The sequence below is a fragment of the Octopus bimaculoides genome, chromosome 9 (genome assembly GCF_046866305.1).
Source record: "Octopus bimaculoides isolate indiv1 chromosome 9, ASM4686630v1, whole genome shotgun sequence".
Classification (NCBI taxonomy): Eukaryota; Metazoa; Mollusca; class Cephalopoda; order Octopoda; family Octopodidae; genus Octopus; species Octopus bimaculoides.
Genome location: NC_142936.1, coordinates 35,847,031 through 35,866,289, shown reverse-complemented (window position 1 = coordinate 35,866,289; position 19,259 = coordinate 35,847,031). Strand labels below are relative to the sequence as shown.

The 19,259-nt window shown below is 37.3% G+C and overlaps 1 protein-coding gene across 1 annotated transcript in view; it reads right to left on the bottom strand.

The window, feature by feature from the left end:
- Positions 1-19,259, bottom strand: part of LOC106874289 (A disintegrin and metalloproteinase with thrombospondin motifs 6) — a 131,479-nt gene that overhangs the window by 86,736 nt on the left and 25,484 nt on the right. The window contains exons 2-3 of the mRNA XM_089357432.1: positions 3,376-3,779; positions 1,785-1,935 (exon numbers count right to left, since the gene is read on the bottom strand). Of these exons, the coding sequence (XP_089213558.1) occupies positions 1,785-1,935; positions 3,376-3,779 (555 nt within the window). The remainder of the gene's footprint in view (positions 1-1,784; positions 1,936-3,375; positions 3,780-19,259) is intronic.

Sequence of the window (19,259 nt, the reverse complement as noted above, 5' to 3'; positions counted from 1 at the left end):
TGTGGACGAGAATTTCACTGTGGTCACTGAGGTGAATTTCAGAAATTCTCCAAGTGATTGCATAGAACCCTTCTGACATTCACCCTGTGTTTGAGACTAAGAATCCTGCCTCTGTAATGGTATTTGGAGCCATGGCAAGTGATGGAAGTGTCATGGATCCACACTTCATTGAGTCTGGCTTGAAGATTTGCACAAAGAAATATCTGGACATCCTGAAAAACTCTTTGTTACCTTGGATGGAGCAGAAGTTTCGGCTTGACAATGTGGTGCTTATCCAGGATTCTGCACCATGTCATGGGTCAAAAGCAATACAAGCCTTCCTTGGTGCCATTTTTTGTGATGGCCAGCATCTGGTCCAGTAATAGCCCAGATCTCAACCTTCTCAATTACTTTTTATGGGCATACTTCAAGCAAGGACCAATGTTTCACCACACTTGAATATCAACAGTTTGAAGACCAGCATCCTGCATGTGACAAGCAAAATCAAAAAGGCAGAGGTTGCAGTAGCAGCAAAAAAATTTTGTTCTCATGTGGAGGCAGTAATTGCCTAAAAGGGTGGTCATATTGAGTGATAAATGTTTTCGTTGTAATAAGTATAACTACCATTATTTTAGTATTTATAACCAGGTTATGCATTATAAAAATCGTTTCAATTTATCTGCAAGACCTTGTATAATTTACTTATATCAAACTACTTGGTGTTTATACAAAATGATGAAATGAATATTAATTTTCAAAATAAAAATATTTATACAGTTCTATATTTAAGAGATGAGGAATTATTTACATTATTTACATTTGACGGATATTCGTCCTCATCTTGTTTGTTGTTAACACAACGTTTTGGCTGATATACCCTCCAGCCTTCGTCAGGTGTCTTGGGGAAATTTCGAACCTGGGTTCTCATTCTTATCGATGTTACTATTATTATTATTATATTATTATTATTATTATTATTAATCAGGTCGCTGCCGTGAATCGAATTCGGAACCTTGGGGTTAGTAGCCCGCGCTCTTAACCACTACGCCATATGCCCGTGGGCAATTATGGGGTGAATTTTAAGGCTTATAAATCTATTATTTTTCTATCCTTCCTCAATACCGGTTCCCATATGCTATTCATATCTGCACTCGGTCTGCTTAGGAGGTTGTTGTGTCCTAGCATATGTGCTGCTTCTTTTAGTTTTCGTATTTTCCAGTGTTGTTCCCTGTCTATTATTTTAACTTCATCCCACAGGGGGAGGTGGTTTCCATTTTTCCATACATGATCAGCTATACCCGATTTATCGATATCTCCTCGTGTCACAGCTTTGCGATGTTCTTCTACCCTTGTAAAAATATTTATTATCTTAAAATAAAATTAAACAAAACAAATTTCTCATTTGCATAGTTGCAATAAATATATGCTGTTATTTTTCTAGATTTTATCAGCATAATCACAATCTACTTCAACAATAATCTATCACTGCAAAATTTCATGCAAAAAAATGTGTATTTTTCATAAAGTTGTAAGACACTCATCTTGCACCTCTTATGTTAACTCTACCAGTATCTCTCACGTACACTTCTGCACCTTCTCTCTGTATGATGTAAAACAGGGCTGAAGAAATCAACCAACCAACCAACCAGCATTTATATCAGCTATTATTGAATATAGGTGCTTCAATCTCTGTTGAAATAAACTTTCAATGTGTCACAGTTGTGGTCAACTCACATAGTTTGAGTTGTTTTACATATGCTTTATGATTGCAGTTGATAACAAAGATGACAACTTAAGGACCCTACCTTTCACTCCACAATGAGCTGCCCCACCAGGAAGTTTCAAGGCAGATTTCTTGTAAACAATATGAGGATATCCTTCTCGTTCCACATCGTTTGTATGATTCCACAAAGGTTCCACAAAATAGTTATCTTCAGCTGTTGTAAAGACACCTTGCTGAATTAAGAAGGAAAAATAGTTATTATCATACAGTTATGAAACCAAGAAGTTTTGTACAAAAAAATAAATAAATAAAGATAAACAACGGTGAGTTTGTAGCATTCATGCATTTTCAGTTGCAATATTACAGTGAGTGAAGTATTGTGAAAGCATTACTGTGGAAATTCAAAACTTTGTACAATGAGAATCTACATCTCACTATAAACTTTCCATTCAATATTAGTTTAATTAGGTCCAAATTGTATAGAAAAATATAACTGATTGATTTCATCCAAGTATATTACTACGATCTTGAGGGGGAAAATGAAAGGTAAACCCCACCAAAAGATTTGAACTCAGAAAGTAAAACACCACCCAATTAACATTGGTTTCTTTCGTACTAAATACTAGGGAAGATGCATCACAGAGTAGATATTATACCTTAGATGGCTGAGTGGATAAGGTCCATGACTATGTGAACTTTGGTTTGAGTACAAATCCACTACAGGCATTTTGTTGTGTTTCTGAGCAGAGTACATTATTCTCACTGCCCTAAATAAAAAAAACTATCTTTTAGGAATATAGGTACCAACTAAGAATTTATTTATTTATTTAGGGCAGAGAAGAGATATCTACTCTGATATATTGATCTAGATGTAGATATTGTGTGAGGATATTAGAAAAGTGGGATGGAACAGTTCTCTCGGTTAGGAATGCCATATTTTAGATCTTAGGAGAGAGACAGATTATATATGGTAAACATAAAAGTAGAGTAGTGTAACAGGTTAGTTCAAGGAAAGTGAAATATAGGAAGCAAGTTCTGAGGAGCAAAATCAGTTAAAATATTTAATGGGTATAAGTAATCTTCATTGGAAAATTGTAGTTATCTATTACAAAAGAGATTCTGAACAATGACAAAACAGGCTTTAACTCCTTTGTTACCATATTTCTGCTGAAATAACAGCTTTTGTTTCAATTTAATTTTTTTAAATAAGGAAGAATTTAGAAAAATAACTCATTATTAAGCTGGTGTTTAGAAATAGATTAACATGAAATTTTGATGAAAGATGTTAATTTAGATCACTTTAACACTTTTGTTATCATATTTCTGTTAAAATACACTACTTTTGTTTCAATTAATTTTGAAAATAATGGAGAATTTAGTTAAATAACTGTCATTACTAATTAAAGTGGAGTTGGAACATAAATTAACATGAAATTTTGATGAAAAATTTTAATTTGGACCACTTTAAAAAAATAAGTTTATAGCATAGAACCAAGGATGGTCTCAGGCAGATTAGTCTGAAAAGGGTTAAGGATACCATTAGCTCAAAGTGTTAAGATCTAAGTAACGATTCACTAAGTAATGAATTAATTGAAAATTTTTAAAAATATGATTGGATGATCTTTAAAGTTTCCAACAGAAAATATGAAAAAAAATTATTTTATTTTACTTACCAGACCATGACAATTACTTAAGGCAGCTTCTGATTTATATGGTTGGTAGCTGAAGCCTTCAAAATGACATCGATGGACATCAAAATGCTGCTTCTTAACACCATATTTATCCCAGTATTCAACAACAAAATTACTGGAAACCAGTTTCTTATTCAGTGTCAAATTAAAATGGAAATCATTGCCATAGGCTGACAATTTGTAGAATACACGATCATGGATATAATAATTGGACCAGAAATGTCCAGAACCAGGGCCTTGAAAAATTTGGCGTTTTTTACGGTTTGTTGTTGATGGCTCGTGTTCATCACCAGAAATTTCCAGGTTGTAACTAAGAAATTCTCCTTTCCGATTAACGAGAGTTGGTATGACAAGCTCGTAGTGGGACAGCTGTCCAATAAGTTGTTCTGTAAAATACATAAAAATATAAGAATGCTATTTTAAACTTGTATTTGCTGGGTAGACAAAAGATTTATTCAAATTTGTGCTCATCAACATGGCTAGCACTGTTCACTAACAAATAATTTGAGATTTCAGGTGAGCAGCAGAAACCTGCCAGAGATAAAGAGACTAAATATAAGCAACAACATGTTCCCAATATATTTCACTAGTTCCTGATATTTTGTGTCACTCCAGTTACGACAACAAGGGTTCCAGTTGATCCGATCAACGGAACAGCCTACTCATGAAATTAATGTGAAAGTGGCTGAGCACTCCACAGACACGTGTACCCTTAATGTAGTTCTCGGTGGGATTCAGTATGACACAGAGTGTGACAAGGCTGGCCCTTTGAAATACAGGTACAACAGAAACAGGAAGAAAGAGTGGGAGAAAGTTGTGGTGAAAGAGTGCAGCAGGGTTCACCACCACCCCCGGAGCCTCATGGAGCTTTAGGTGTTTTCGCTCAATAAACACTCACAACACCCAATCTGGGAATCGAAACCATGATCCTACAACCGTGAGTCCGCTGCCCTAACCACTGGGCCATTGCACCTCCACACCTGATATGTAATGATATACTGAACACTAACGATGTCCTCTAATAGATATCCCTAAAGTGTTATCTTCAGGTGGAAAATGCTGTCTTTCCAAAACTGTAACTTTTCACCACTATATAATGGCAAATGTTGTTAAAAAACTTAAACAGAACCTCAGCTTTCTTCAAAGATAGTAAATAATTTTGGTCAGGAATTGTCTTTATATCATATGTAAACTCTAACAGAATTTCAACTTTTCCTTGAATGATCAAGAAACTTATCATGGGTTAACTAATGCACTGTCTTGAAAAGTATCCTATTGCTTTAATAAAGTCTAAATCTATATTTAAATTTGAAATTAGTATAGAGGTGAGTTCTTTAGGTCTACAATACAACATAACTGAGAGGTACCTGATTTTTCACCAAATTCTAAATGAATTTTTTTACTTTTGTAAATCTTAAGTTTTTTCTTCACCCATTTTTCTTTGATATTCTGTATAATTGTTATATCCTTATGGATAAACAAATACACTGCAACAGTGTAATAACAACATAGTCAAAACAAATGGCAGTAACCACACGGAATGTAACAACAATCTTTTAAGGACCAACAATCCAACACGCTAACTCGAACTGTAAACTTTGTACTATCAACACATGAACTGTGGAATTAGTATGATGATTTTATTAAAACCACAGGGTTAAACAAAGAGAGGACAATGCACGGGACAAATAGGGGTTGGGGACTTGTCAGATGAGATTACATATAATGAATAAAAATATAATTGCGAATGAATATGAAAGAATGAATGGACGTGGAATGGGTTTGACCCCAACCAACCACATTCCTGTGTTAAACCATTTACTTCGTCCTCCCACCCCCACTTAATTAGGCACTTACATTCAAATTACTTACTTCCATCTTTTTGACATCAGACATTCCTTCTCTAGATGTGTTTTCCCTCTTAAGTGATATAAAAAAAGGTTAACCAAAGCACGCCCAGAGACAAAGGTACCTGATGTGATACCTCTTCTATGCGTCCTCCATATCACCTCTTTTACTATATCCATTATGGCTAGAAAGCAGAATTTCTCTTCTGCTTTTAGAGAAGATGGCGGAACAATCTTAATAATCGACTCAGCTGACAGCTGTATTCTCCCCAGTTGTGACAATGCCCGTTCGATAGAAACTCACAGGTCCAAGAGACTCAGATACTGCATAATTGCATGCAAAACAGTTTCGTTGCTCCGCCCGCAATGTGAGCATGTAGGCGAATCCATGTCACCATGCCTCACAAGTTTATCCCAAACTGGCAAGGCACTTCGGAAGCACAGCCACGCCAGGGACCTCTGGAAGTTGTTCATAGGTCCAGGCCGAAAGTCCTTCAATGCAGGTTGGCAAGCTGACTTTCATCAAAACCCAGAATCTATGCACGTCGTCATCACACTTGCCTTTTACCAGCCTCTATAAGTAAGCCGAGGTAGTACCCACTCTGCTGGCATTGCTCGTTCAAGAGAGAAGCATGAGCCCCTGTCGACACTCTGGTTACCAAGCTCCCACTCTTGGTCTACACCTGATCCAGCATTCCAGTTCACCAAAAGAGGTGAACCTGGGAAATATCTCATCAACGAACAGAGACCATACCTGCTCACCATCCAGGTAGAGCCAGAGATGCCTCAACTTCAGTGCATGCCTACACTTCTTTAGCCATGGCTTCCCTAACCCACCCTTTAGTGGGTATTAGCAGCAGATAGAGTGCCTTACAAGAGGCCACCTGCTCTCCCACAAGAAGTGAAAGAGCATGCGTTCCAACTTGCTTAGCCACAAATTGGGGCATGGCATGACGGTTAGGTGGTAGATTATGACAGATGCAATAAACACATTTGCCATCTCCGCCCTCCTTTTCAGGGATAGCCTCCACCCAGACAAGGTCTGAGTTATGGACACCACCCTGCCCACAACCTCACTCCAATTCTTCTCTATCTGAAGGTCTGGACTAAACCAAACCCAAGCATCTTCACTGGACTAAACCAGACCCAAGCATTTTCTGACAACACTGTTGGATGGCATAGTTGGACGGCCTCTCCAAGTGTCAAGCTGCAAGCCAACTGACATATCCCGGTTAATTCTTGCTCCTGCCACCGCTTTGTAATCCTTCAGGGCCTCACCTACCCTCTGTAGGTCCTGGTCCCTGGATACAATGACAGTGACATTGCATATGTTGTGACTGACTTTCCATACCCTAAATCTTGTGGATCTCCATTCGTCGCCTCCAATCTTCGCAGTAGTGGCTCGAGAGTCATTACATACAGCAGAGGCGAGAGTAGACAATCTTGACAAACCAAGAGTTCCAATATTGAAAGGCTCCGAAAAGAAACCGTTTACCCAAACTGCCAACTTGATGTTGCTGTATAAATACCATCCACAACTTTCGCCAACCTTTTTGCTAATACCTTGGCCAGAATCTTCAACTCTGCATTAAGCAGAGTGATGGGCCTAAAGTTGTCAATTATGTCCCCCTTGTTTGGGTCCTTCCTGATCAGTACCACCACACCCTGGCTCACAGACACAGGAATACTCCCGTTCTGCTCCCAGTAGTTGAAGACACAGGCCAGCAGGTTCCCAAACAAGTCTGGCATAGTATAATACAATTCATAGGGGAGACCATCGCGACCCGGCAACCTGTCCTCACCACACTCCAACAATACTTCCTCCACTTCCACAGCTAAGATTGGCCCTTCACGGCATTCCATCTCCCTCTCTGAGAGGCGCAGTAGACTGGCAAGGGAGTCTGTGAGGTCCTCCCTACGCTCAGGCCCATTGTCCCCCGGAAACTACCTCACTTACTCAGACTGCTACTATTTATATGTAGTGGTCCAGTCCATTCTTGCTAGGGAATGTCATACTCTTGCACAATATCTCCCCTTTTGAGATTACGTGTTCCAAAGGAATAAAGAAATTTTCTTATTTATATATCTTTTTTGTTTTTAGTATCTCTTCCACTTGGGCATTATATCAAGGTGTTCAGTCTGTTTTCTCTTTCTAATGCTGGTTTGAAGGGACTATTACTTTTGGTACTGGTACATCGAATATTTCACAGAATACGTCCATAGGAATTTCTTCCTAATCTTAGGCATGCCTCTTCCTTAGTTGGTTTATATGTCTCTTATTTCCAATTTTTCTAGTAACAAGACCATCTTTCCAGCCTTCTTTACTGTTTCTATAGGTTTTGAAATGCACTTTATCACCTATCTCGACGTATTTCGTTGGCTCTTTCACATTTCCTTTACGTCTTTTGTCTTTGGTAATAGCTTATCAAAAATGGATTTTATTCTTCTTGCGAAATCAATTCTGCAGGAGACTTCCCTGAATTTGTACTTGGATTGGGGATCACTCTATACATTCTTAAGAAATTTGTCAGTGCTTCGTTGTTACTTAATTCATTCCTCGCTTTTCTTTACACTCTCTTAAAGGTGTCCACAAATCATTCTACCTGCCTGTTTGATCTTAGGTGGTAGGGTGGAGTGAAAATATGCTTTATCGCATGCCTTTTACAGAAGTTCTCGGATTCATACCCAGAGAACTGCATTCCATTGTCTGAAACTAGCGTGTCAGGGACACTGTATCGTGCAAACAATTCCTATAACAACTTTATAGTTGTCTTAAAGGTTGGTCTATAACACCTGCAAACCTCCAGCCACTTAGTACAGCCATCTGCTATGATTAGGTAGTAAGCACCATTTACCGGTCTGGTATAGTCAATGTAACCTAGAGCATATGTTCTCTGTCTCTGGCCACGATTGATATTTTACCAGCAGAGCTTTGGCCGTGACCACGCAACTTTGGCACGTTCTCACCAAGTTTTCGATATCTCGGTTCATAGACGGCCAATAGACATAACTTCTCATCAGAGCCTTCGTTCTTGCCATTCCTGAATGTCTGCTGTGAAATTGTTGCAATACACCTTTTTGCAATGAAGTTGGAACCACCACTCTTTGGACATACAACAGAATATCGTCGCAAATTGAAAAACTACTGGCAACTGAATTTTTATTCTGTTTATTTTTAAAACTTCTTTCATTTTCATAATATACTCATCAACTACAGCTTTCATTCTTATATCCTGTTCCATCACTGGTAGTTCTTGGATAACATTCATCATAACACTTTTCATTTCACTTTCTGCCTGCAGTGCGACTATAACAGTCTGAAACGGGCTGGATGTGATGTGCCATATCAGTTCGATATAATGTCAGAGTACATTCCCATGTCAGAGTACCAGTAAACATCGAAAAATTAATACCAAGAAGGAAGAAATGTTATTTACATATGTTTATTCGCTGCCCGACAGATAGTTAAAGAGGCAGCAGCAATTCTAGAGATAGTAACAAGGTTGGCTTGTTGGTTAGTAGTTGGTAGTGTAGAAAGGGTAAAGAATGCATAGAGAGTGAAAGGGTAAAGAAAGCGTAGTGCTTACTAGAAAGGAAGAAAGGGTAAAGGTGGCATCGCTTTTCTTACGGCCAAAAGCCTCTCTTCGCATGTCGAGTGAATGGCGGAGAGAAGTGCTGCTCTTGGTTAAGGCTGACGCAAAAGTGAGTGTTGCTCCTTGGTCATAGTTGACATATAAGAGGAAGAGATAGGAAATTCTTTCTGTTATATAGACTATGGTCAGTAATGTAGGTCAAACCCTAAACAAAATACTGACCTATCCTTGACCAGCACAGGTCCTAGGGCATTGAGTGTTTCCTCATCAATCATCTGGTGTGGAGAGTATTTCCTGCTCGTTTTGACAAGCAACAAGCCAGTGGATTTGGTTTCAAATCTCAGGCAGGGTCAAGCTAGACCCTTACAAGTCTCTTCTAATGATTTCATATTTTTTGGAATTAATCTCAAAAGGCAGGCCACATGACCGACTTTTTTCAATGGAATGTATTGAATTTTGAAATTATAATTTAGTAATATTACACCCCAACATTGCAGGCAGTTCTCAGTATGAGTCGGTAACCATTTTTAGACCCATAAATCAACTGCAAAGGTCTATGGTCTGTTTGCAATAAAAAAAACTTTGGCCATGCAGAAACCAGTGAAATTTTTAAATTGCAAAAATAATTGCTAAGGCCTCTTTTTCAGTTTGGCTATACCTCGTCTCTGCCACTATTAGCAAGTGCGAAACATGAACCACTGGTTTTGTACTTCCGTTTTCGTATTTATGAAGTAAAACTGCACCTAATCCATGCTCGGAAGCATCAGACGCTACAATGATGGATGAATGAATACACTGCAACAGTGTAATAACAATATAATCAAAACAAACGGCAGTAATCACACGGAGCGTAACAACAATCTTTTAAGAACCAACAATCCAACCCACTAAGTCAAACTGTAAACTTTAAATTATCAACACACATTCTTTTTATTAGCCACACAGAATGGACAGCACATAGTGGGGACAGAAAAGAAAACGGATGGAAAGGATGAATTAGATAAAATGATAAATGAAATGAAGCCGTTCAGCCCCCACTTCCGAGCAACTTCACTGAACCTGTTAATGCAACTTCTTTTTAAAACATTATTTGTAACAGTTAACTTTCATCTTTCCAAAGAATGTCTCTGTTAAATTTCTTTAAAAGTTCAAGATAGCTTACCCATTCTGGTATTGTGCTGGTGTCTATTTTCTTGACCCACCACTCAAAGTCCCCCTCATAATCCTTTACTCTTCAAAGATACTCTGGGTCTGCTACCACACAATGAAAGTACTCAGGCAATCCCCTAACTTCTGTTGTATTCACTTTCATCGCTCTGTCCCATGAGTCTATCTCATTATAAAGTTTTTCATTTTGTCCGTTATACAGTATAACATATTTTTTCTTACAGGGCAAGGGTGGGGAAGTTTGGGGCACCTGTGTGCTTGTGCTTGTCTTTGTGTCAGGTGGAGCATGGAGAGGGTTGGTGTCTGTAGGGGAGGTTGGGGTAGAGTGGGTGTGGGTGGGAGTCAGGTGGGTGTAGGATGGGAGTCCTACACCCACCTGACATAATAGAAGCTGACACCCAACTTCTCTGTCAACTTCCAGAGAAGTTGACACACGTCTGGAGAAGTTGATGTGTGTCAACTTCTCCAGACACACATCTTTGCTTTTTCTCTTTCACTGCCTCTGCATAATTCTTCACCTCCATTGCTTTGTCTATTCTCTTCAAACTTTTAACCAGCTCTTCCTCAGATGATGTAATGTCAGAAGAAGAACTCAAACCTTCGACATGATTTCAATTTTCCTTCTTGTTGCTGAGTATGTCCTGTAAATAATGGATTTTTCTTTTTTTCTTTTAAAACTTCTTTGTTGGGGGGACACTTTTATGTCGCTCCCCTCCTTTTAAGCATTTCTTTGAATCTCCTCAACTTCTCCAGATACATGTTTTCACTTTTCTCTTTCACCGCCTCTGCATAATTCTTCGCCTCTGCATAATTCTTCGCCTCCATTGCTTCGTCTATTCTCTTCAAACTTTTAACCAGCTCTTCCTCAAATGATGTAATGTCAGAAGAAGAACTCAAACCTTCGTATTCCATTATGAAGGCACAAACCTATGACGTTCCCCCCATCAAACAAGAGGGAATACATCGAATAATGAGACAACTCACACTCCCTCACTTACCCAGACCACTACTATTTATATGTAGTGGTCCAGTCCATTCTTGTCGGGGGTATCATACTCTCGCACAGCAGTAATCTATTTTGGGTTGTTCATGTCAACAAAATTCTGAACAATGTCACCATGAATATAAACACAACCTGCCATCATATTGAGATTGTCCCAACCTTTGGTTACAATACTATTTCCTGGTATTCACTTCCATTTTATTATGAATATTCACTGTTAATAGATATATATGTTTCAGACTAGGACCAATAACATTGAGATAATAACAAGCATTGTTATTTGTTGTTTAGTTTTAAATGTTTGTATTTAAGTTTTGTTATTTCAATAGTTTAGTGACTCAATAAATCTAGATTTAGAGTTCTAGATCTAAATCTAGAATCCAGATCTAAATCTAGAATCCAGATCTAAATCTAGAATCCAGATTATAATTGGTTTTCTTTTTAATAAACTTAAGAAAGCCAATCAGTGTTTTGTCACTGTATTCAAATCATGTAAATACACCTAAAATTACATCACCGCACCACCTGCCCAGACTATGAGATGCAACCATTTCAGAGTGGTTATCTCTTCTACAGTCACAAACTATGAACAGGCTGCACTGAGCTGATGAGAGAGATTGCCTCTTTTATGATATTTCCATCATCATACAATGACTAGCAGCTCTAATCGGCGGCTCACCATAAACAAATTACAGGATAGCAGCACCAGTCAGTGATGTGTATAAATACAAGGTTATTACCAGTTCAAATATACTTGGGACATATTTGAACCCATAAGAAAGCCATTCGCCATGTTTTGTCTTGGAGGAAATTTCTTGCAGCAAATGGCTTTCCTTCAGGCTCAAACACACCTCAAGCATATTTGAACTGGTATTAACCTTGTCCTTATACACATCACTGCTTAGTGCTGCCACCCTATAATGATTTTAGTATTACTGTCGTGACTTTCAAAAAACTTATGCAACGAATAATGAAATCATGTCTTCAAAAAGTAAAAATTAGGTTTCATCAATTCTGTCACAGACAACTTCCAACTGAATTTATTTCCCTTTTTCACTTTTAGATTTAAATGCTTTTTGAAGATTTTGTTCACTAAGTGCACAACTAATCTTAGTTAATTGAAGTTTTTCAACTCACCCTATTGCATGTCTGAAACCTATCCACATTTTATACAGATTTATACCTCCTGCCACTACCACCAGTTGTTGATAAAATAATCATGACGCATATATTAGCATCAATGTTTCTTCAATAAACAAGACAACTCTTATGAAATGCCATAAACTGTGGTTCATTCCATGTGCAAACCAAGGTTATAAACTTTTGTTTTTGTAATTTCTTTCTATACAGTCTTGAAACCTGATGATAGGTGTGTTATTGTTGCACCAGAAATTAACTTTGCTATTTATTCTTCTAGCACTGATAAAATAAGTGTGGTTTAATTGATTATATACTGCACCCCTCAAAATGTGTTAGAAATCTTTACAAATAATTATATTATTGATACTAAAATTGGAATCTTTGCCAGTCAATTGGTCATAATGAATATTATAGTTGCAGTTTATTGATCATGTCATGGAACACAAAGGATTGGGCTTTTGACAGTATTTCACATACACTTCTGAGTTCAAATCATAACAAGTTTGACCTTTACATTTTTTTAAATTCTTTCAGAATTGATTTAAATAAGCACCAATAGAATACCATGTCAATTCATTTAGCTACAAAAAAGGATCAAAGGTCCTTCCTGAGCCATAGGCTCATAAGGCCAGTTTCCTGGATTTGTGTATATATTTCCTTCCTGGATGGGATGAATGTTTGTCACAGAATTACACATTTTTGCCAGTTGAGTGGATTGGAGCAACATGAAGCAAAGTGTTTTACTCAAGAACACAATGCATTGCTATCCAAGAATCAAAACCACAATTTTACAATCATGAGTGCAACACCCTAACCACTAAACCACATACCTCCACTTATTTAGCTACGTACACATATGATAACTGGTCTTGTAAAAGCATCAACTGTTTCACAAAAAAGTGGAAATTACAACACTAACATGATTCTTCCCCAGAGCACACTCATTTATTTTTTCAAAATTATTGCTCCAAATCCAGACTTTAATGCCACTGTAGCCAGTCTAATAGGGTAACCTCCCTATGAGATGGGATGCCTTAAATGAAAATAAACAACTAGAAAACAAACATTAACAGTGTTATCAACAAATAAAACATCATTATTTCATTGTTTCACTTAAGAGCAGAGACTCATTAGAACAAACCATGGGCTGAAGTCATTTTCTCAGCAACAGCAAGATAAAGATGAAGAACAAACAGCTTCAATAAATATACATACAATTTGTCAAACTTTAAATGTTTACTTAACAGAGTTGGAATTTAGCAGCATGCTTGTGTGTGTGTGCTTGTGTGTGTGTGCTTGTGTGTGTGTGTGTGTGTGTGTGTGTGTGAGCATGCATGCATGCATGTGTGCGTTTATATATGTATGTATGTGTATGTGTGTGTGTGTAAATATATGCATATAAATGTATGTATGTATATACATATATATATATATATATACACGTGTGCATGTGTGAGTGTGTGTATATGTAAATATATGCATATATGTGTATATATATATATATGCATATATACATATACATATATATATATATTTACATATATACATATATATACATAAATACATATGCATAAATACATATACATATTTATGTGCATATATATATATATATATATATACACACGCACACACAAATTTATATACATATAAATATCATGTGTGTGTGTGTGTGTGTGTGTGTGCGTTTGTTTATAATAACAGGGTGTAGATTTTGACTAAACTGTTAGTGGTGTTGTTACTGTTTATTTTGGCTTTTGGATGTAGTTTATACAAGCCTTGATCACATACCAACTCCCATCACCGAAGTTAGTATAATTGTCTGATGTTATTCGTGTCTATGCATCTCATGTGTGGGAGGCATGCAAGTGTGTTTTTGTGTGTGGATGCATGTGAATGTTTATGTGTGTGTTAGTGACAAAATATATTATGTGTGTGCATATATATATGTATGTATGTATGTATGTATGTATAGATAGATAGATGGATGGATGGTTGGATGGGTGGGTGGATGGATGGATGGATGGATGGATGGATAGATAGATAGATAGATAGATAGATACATTTCTTTTATTAGCCACACAGGGCTCAACGAAGATGGGACAAATACAATGTAGAGCTTTTCTTTTTGGAAGGGGGAAAGGAAGGAAAAAAAAAAAAAAAAAAAAATTGGTGGTGTCGATCAAAAGGGATCGTAGGAAGGGAAAAAGGGGCAGTTCGATCAAAAGGGATCGAAAAAAAAGAAAAGGAAAGGCCGATCAATAGGGATCGTGTATCACACAGTAATGTTCTCGTGTAAAAAGAGGGGAGGACAGTTTAGGTTTAGCCGTGGAAGGAAAAGCCTACGGAAAAGACCACGGTAACCTTGGTCAATATTCTCATTGAAGAAACTATAACAGTAAGTGACTCTCTTTTGCCTTTTTGTTTTATTTATTTTTTCTTGTTCATAGGGTTATGCTCAAGATGGCTCCGTCGTTCACACGTGCCATCCTTGCTACATTCACCCATCTTTTTTTGAAGCATTCACTAGACAAGACTTCCCTTTCTACTCTCAACTTCCTCTTCAGGTGATACTTGAAGAAGTTGATGAGAGATAGATAGATAGATAGATAGATAGATAGATAGATAGATAGATAAGTAGGTAGGTAGATAGATCAACTTGTATCAAACATAAATATACATACAGAAAGAAGTACATTCATACATTCATCCATTCATGCACTCATCCATACATACATATGTACATGCATAACATACATAATATATATCACATACACATACATACATACATACATACATACATACATACATACATAGACATACATAGACATACATAGACATACATACATACACATACACACACATACATTCATTCATACAAGCACATATGCACATGCATACATTCATAGGATCACCCAACTCAGAAGAAAAGGCAGCCAAATCTCTTTTAAATTATACCATATCCATGACATGTATATATATATATATACACATATATATATATATATATATATATATATATATATATATATATAGGACAGCATTGGGTCATATGAAATTTTTTCAAAATGAAATTCTAGATAAAAGGATAGGATGCTTATGGCTGGAATGTTATTGATCATAGGTTTGAACTGGAAGTAAAACAACATTAACCACAAATGATAGGTTTATATTCTTAAAATTTTTTTACTATAAGTGCAAACCGAAAGAATATAGAAAACCTTGTTACAGACAGGTGTGTCCTTAGAAAGTCAATGTGGATGAAATATGCAACATGTAACAAAGTTTGTTGCATTAACAAATACAGAAGAATAATGTATCTATTCATTCTTAATACATTCTGGCAGATTCAGACATGAATATGCTGATTGGTGTTGTCTTTCATCTTCAAATAACATATTCAAGGCTGAATCTTTTCAGAACATTAAGAAGAAACAGAAACATTATTGTTAACTTCTCACTGCATCTAAAGAATTATTATTGGTTTGGCAGATATCAGCATGCATCAGCAAATAATTTGTTTGCTGATTTTTGTAAACAAGTGCCAGTACTCTTATTTAGATTCATTCATTCAGTGTAGCTTTGACTGAAGAGGCACAGGGAAGTCAAAACACTGCAATATCTCAAAGTCTCCTTATGTCAACCAAATTGTGTGTGTCAAAAACATACATTATTCTTTTACTCTTCTACTTGTTTCAGTCATTTGACTGCGGCCATGCCAGAGCACCGCCTTTAGTCAAGAAAATCGACCCCTGGACTTATTCTTTGTAAGCCTAGTACTTATTCTATCGGTCTCTTTGCCGAACCGCTAAGTTACAGGGATGTAAACACACCAGCATCAGTTGTCAAGTGATGGTGGGGGGACAAACACAGACACACAAACACACATACATATATATATATATATATATATATATATATATACATATACACGATGGGCTTCTTTCAGTTTCCGTCTACCAAATCCACTCACAAGGCTTTGGTCGGCCCGAGGCTATAGTAGAAGACACTTGCCCAAGGTGCCACGCAGTGGGACTGAACCCGGAACCATGTGGTTGGTAAGCAAGTTACTTACCACACAGCCACTCCCCTAAAGAAATACACAAGAGTTTGTAAAAAAATATTAAGAAAGAAATACTAATTGTTTTTTTCAGTTAAAGAGTAATTACATTATAGATTAAATAACAATTTCCAATATTGTATTGTACAGCTACAGTAGGAGGGCTGAACTGGAAGAAAATCCAAAGTTAAATTGTGGAAATACCTGACAAGAAACACGCAAACCTCAAGTTGACATCTGCTCTTCTCTTCATTCTCATGAACTCATTTCACCCTTTTTGGATAGACTTGTGACTGATGACGAAAAATGGATCATCTATCGAAATGTTAAACGTCGTAAACAGTTGCTTGGTAGAAGGGAAAAAGCTCAACCACAACCGAGAAGGGAAGTTCATGGAAAAAAGGTTCTTCTCTCTATCTGGTGGGATTGCAAAGGAGTAATTCACTTTGAATTACTACCACCTAATGCAACAATCAATGCTCAAGTCTCCTGTCAGCAATTAGAGTGTTTGAACCAAGCTTTGAAGAAAAAAAGGCGGCGAGCTGGTAGAAACGTTAGCACGCCGGGAGAAATGTTTAGCGGTATTTCATCTGCCGTTACATTCTGAGTTCGAATTCCACCGAGGTTGACTTTGCCTTTCATCCTTTCGGGGTCGATAAATTGAGTACCAGTTAGGCACTGGGGTCGATGTAATCGACTTAATCTCTTTGTCTGTCCTTGTTTGTCCCCTCTATGTTTATCCCCTTGTGGGCAATAAAGAAATAAGAAACACCAGAAGCCAGAAATAGCCTCACCTCTCTCACTCCCTCTCAAGCTATCTCTCTATTTATTGATTGATTGATCAATAAGTATCTATCTACTTATCTATCTATCTACCCTTCCAGCAGGGTATCTATCTACCCTGTCTAACTGCCCACTTACTAGCCTGTATTTTTATCTACCTATCTTTCAAACTATCTACCTCCTCTCAAACTATCTACCTACCTGCATACTTATCTACTTGCCTATCAACCTACCTATTTAGTTAGCTGTCTCCCTACTGTCCGTCTATCAATCAGACTGTTTATCTACCTACCTTCCCTTTTTATATACCTGTTTATCTGCATGCCTAACTGTTTATCTCTCCATCTACAAGTCTATCTATCTATATACCTATTAACATCAATCTCCCTCTTAAGTACGCAACTTGAACCTAACGAAAACATGCTGTAACTTGTGGATTGATTGCATGCATCGTGCAAACATGCTTGTTCCACTGACATTGGCCACTGTAAAAGTAAAGTAGATAGCTTTGGAATTATTGATATCAGAAGATGACTTTAAAGCCAATTCAGATTACGTCACAGGTTACAGAAAGTTTTGTTTCATGGCGAAGGAATAGATGTGAAGAAGGGAGATCCGGAGCTATTGGCTGCATAGAACGATTTATATGCTGTAATTGAACAGTATGATGCTGAAAATGGTTACAATATGGATGAAACAGGGTTATTTTTTTTTTGGTTGCTGCCCAGATATACCCAGCTTATGCTATAAGAAGATGTCAGCACCACCCGAGGAAAGAACAAATGTCACTCATTGTTTCTGCAAATGCCACAGGAACACACAAAGTTCCTTGCACATTAATCAGAAAATACAAAGAGCCGGCCTGTATCAAGAATCGGGAATGACCTCTGGAGTACTTTAATCTGAGTAAACATGTTGTAAATGGTTGAAATGAAAAAGTGAACGGGACACCGTGTTCTCTTGTTGATAGACAGCACTCCAGACCGTTTTGAAGCTTTTGAATGGGATAACATCAAAGTTGTATTTTTCTCCCTTAATTGCACCAGCTGGAAACAGCCATGTGACATGGGGATCATTGCAGCACTAAAAAAGTAGTACAAGTATTTGTATCTCAGGCAGTGGCAGCTCATGTATAGGAACTGTGGAACTGCAGCACCCACTATTTCCAGTCAATATTATCGATAACATTCAGGCCTTGTAGCTATAATAGAAAGTATTATCGATAACATTCAATATAATGAGTCCTTTTTTCTTTAATTCTTTCTTTATACTTGTACATTATATAACCCTTAAGTTTAACGTCAGTAGTCATCCCTAGTTTATGAAAAAAATACAAAATCCTTGTATAGAACTGTGCACTTCACAGTTCCAGCAACGTGGTGTATGGCTGCTGAACGCATGCTCACATGTCCGAGATAGGAAGCTTCACACTAGGGAGAGAGAGTACTGCATGAATGATAGTACCAGGTGAAAGGTAGTGTTTCTTTTTGACTCCACGTGAGTTGTGCTTAAAAACATGTTTATATTCTTGAATGTGACAAAGTGTAGAATTAGATTATTATCCTGCTTCCAGCTTCAGTGTTGCTGCCAGGATTTGAAAAATAAGGCACATCCCCCACCTTATTTTGTGATTTATGGGGGATTTTTGAAAAACAAGGGGGAATTCGTGGCGGTGTTCAGTGTACAAATTAAACACACTACCCGGCAGTGGCTAAAATGCGAACCGATCAAGTTTATGTATAAATTTTCTTTTTATATGTTTGTTTCCTTTTACATAATATTAAAACAACGGCTAGAAATTTTCTGAAGCAGCAAGCCCCACTAATTTTATCTATGAGCCGCCGCTGATTTCAAGGACGTTCTTGAGTTTTACGATCTTGACGAGGACTCAAAGATCCACAAGAAAGAGCAAGCAAAAAGGCTATGCAGAGGGGTGGCGAGTGTAGTTTATGGCAATACTACTTATCTGTTCGATGCCGCTCACTATGTGAAGTGTGCATGGGATACAATATCAGCCACATCAATCAAGAACTCATTCAAAAAGACTGAATTATTAAAGTTGGACGGTAGCTCGAATGAAGAAATCAACTGGATACCCGAAATTTTACTTAGCTTCGACTCTTTGAATATTGCAATGAACAAGGACAAATTAGAGGAATGTATACATGTCGATATTGAAAACAAAGTATGCACATGCGATTTTGGAGGATGTTGAGGAGTTGATAACAGAATTGCGAACTGAAGAAGTAACTGAGGACGCTGATGACGAGAGTGAC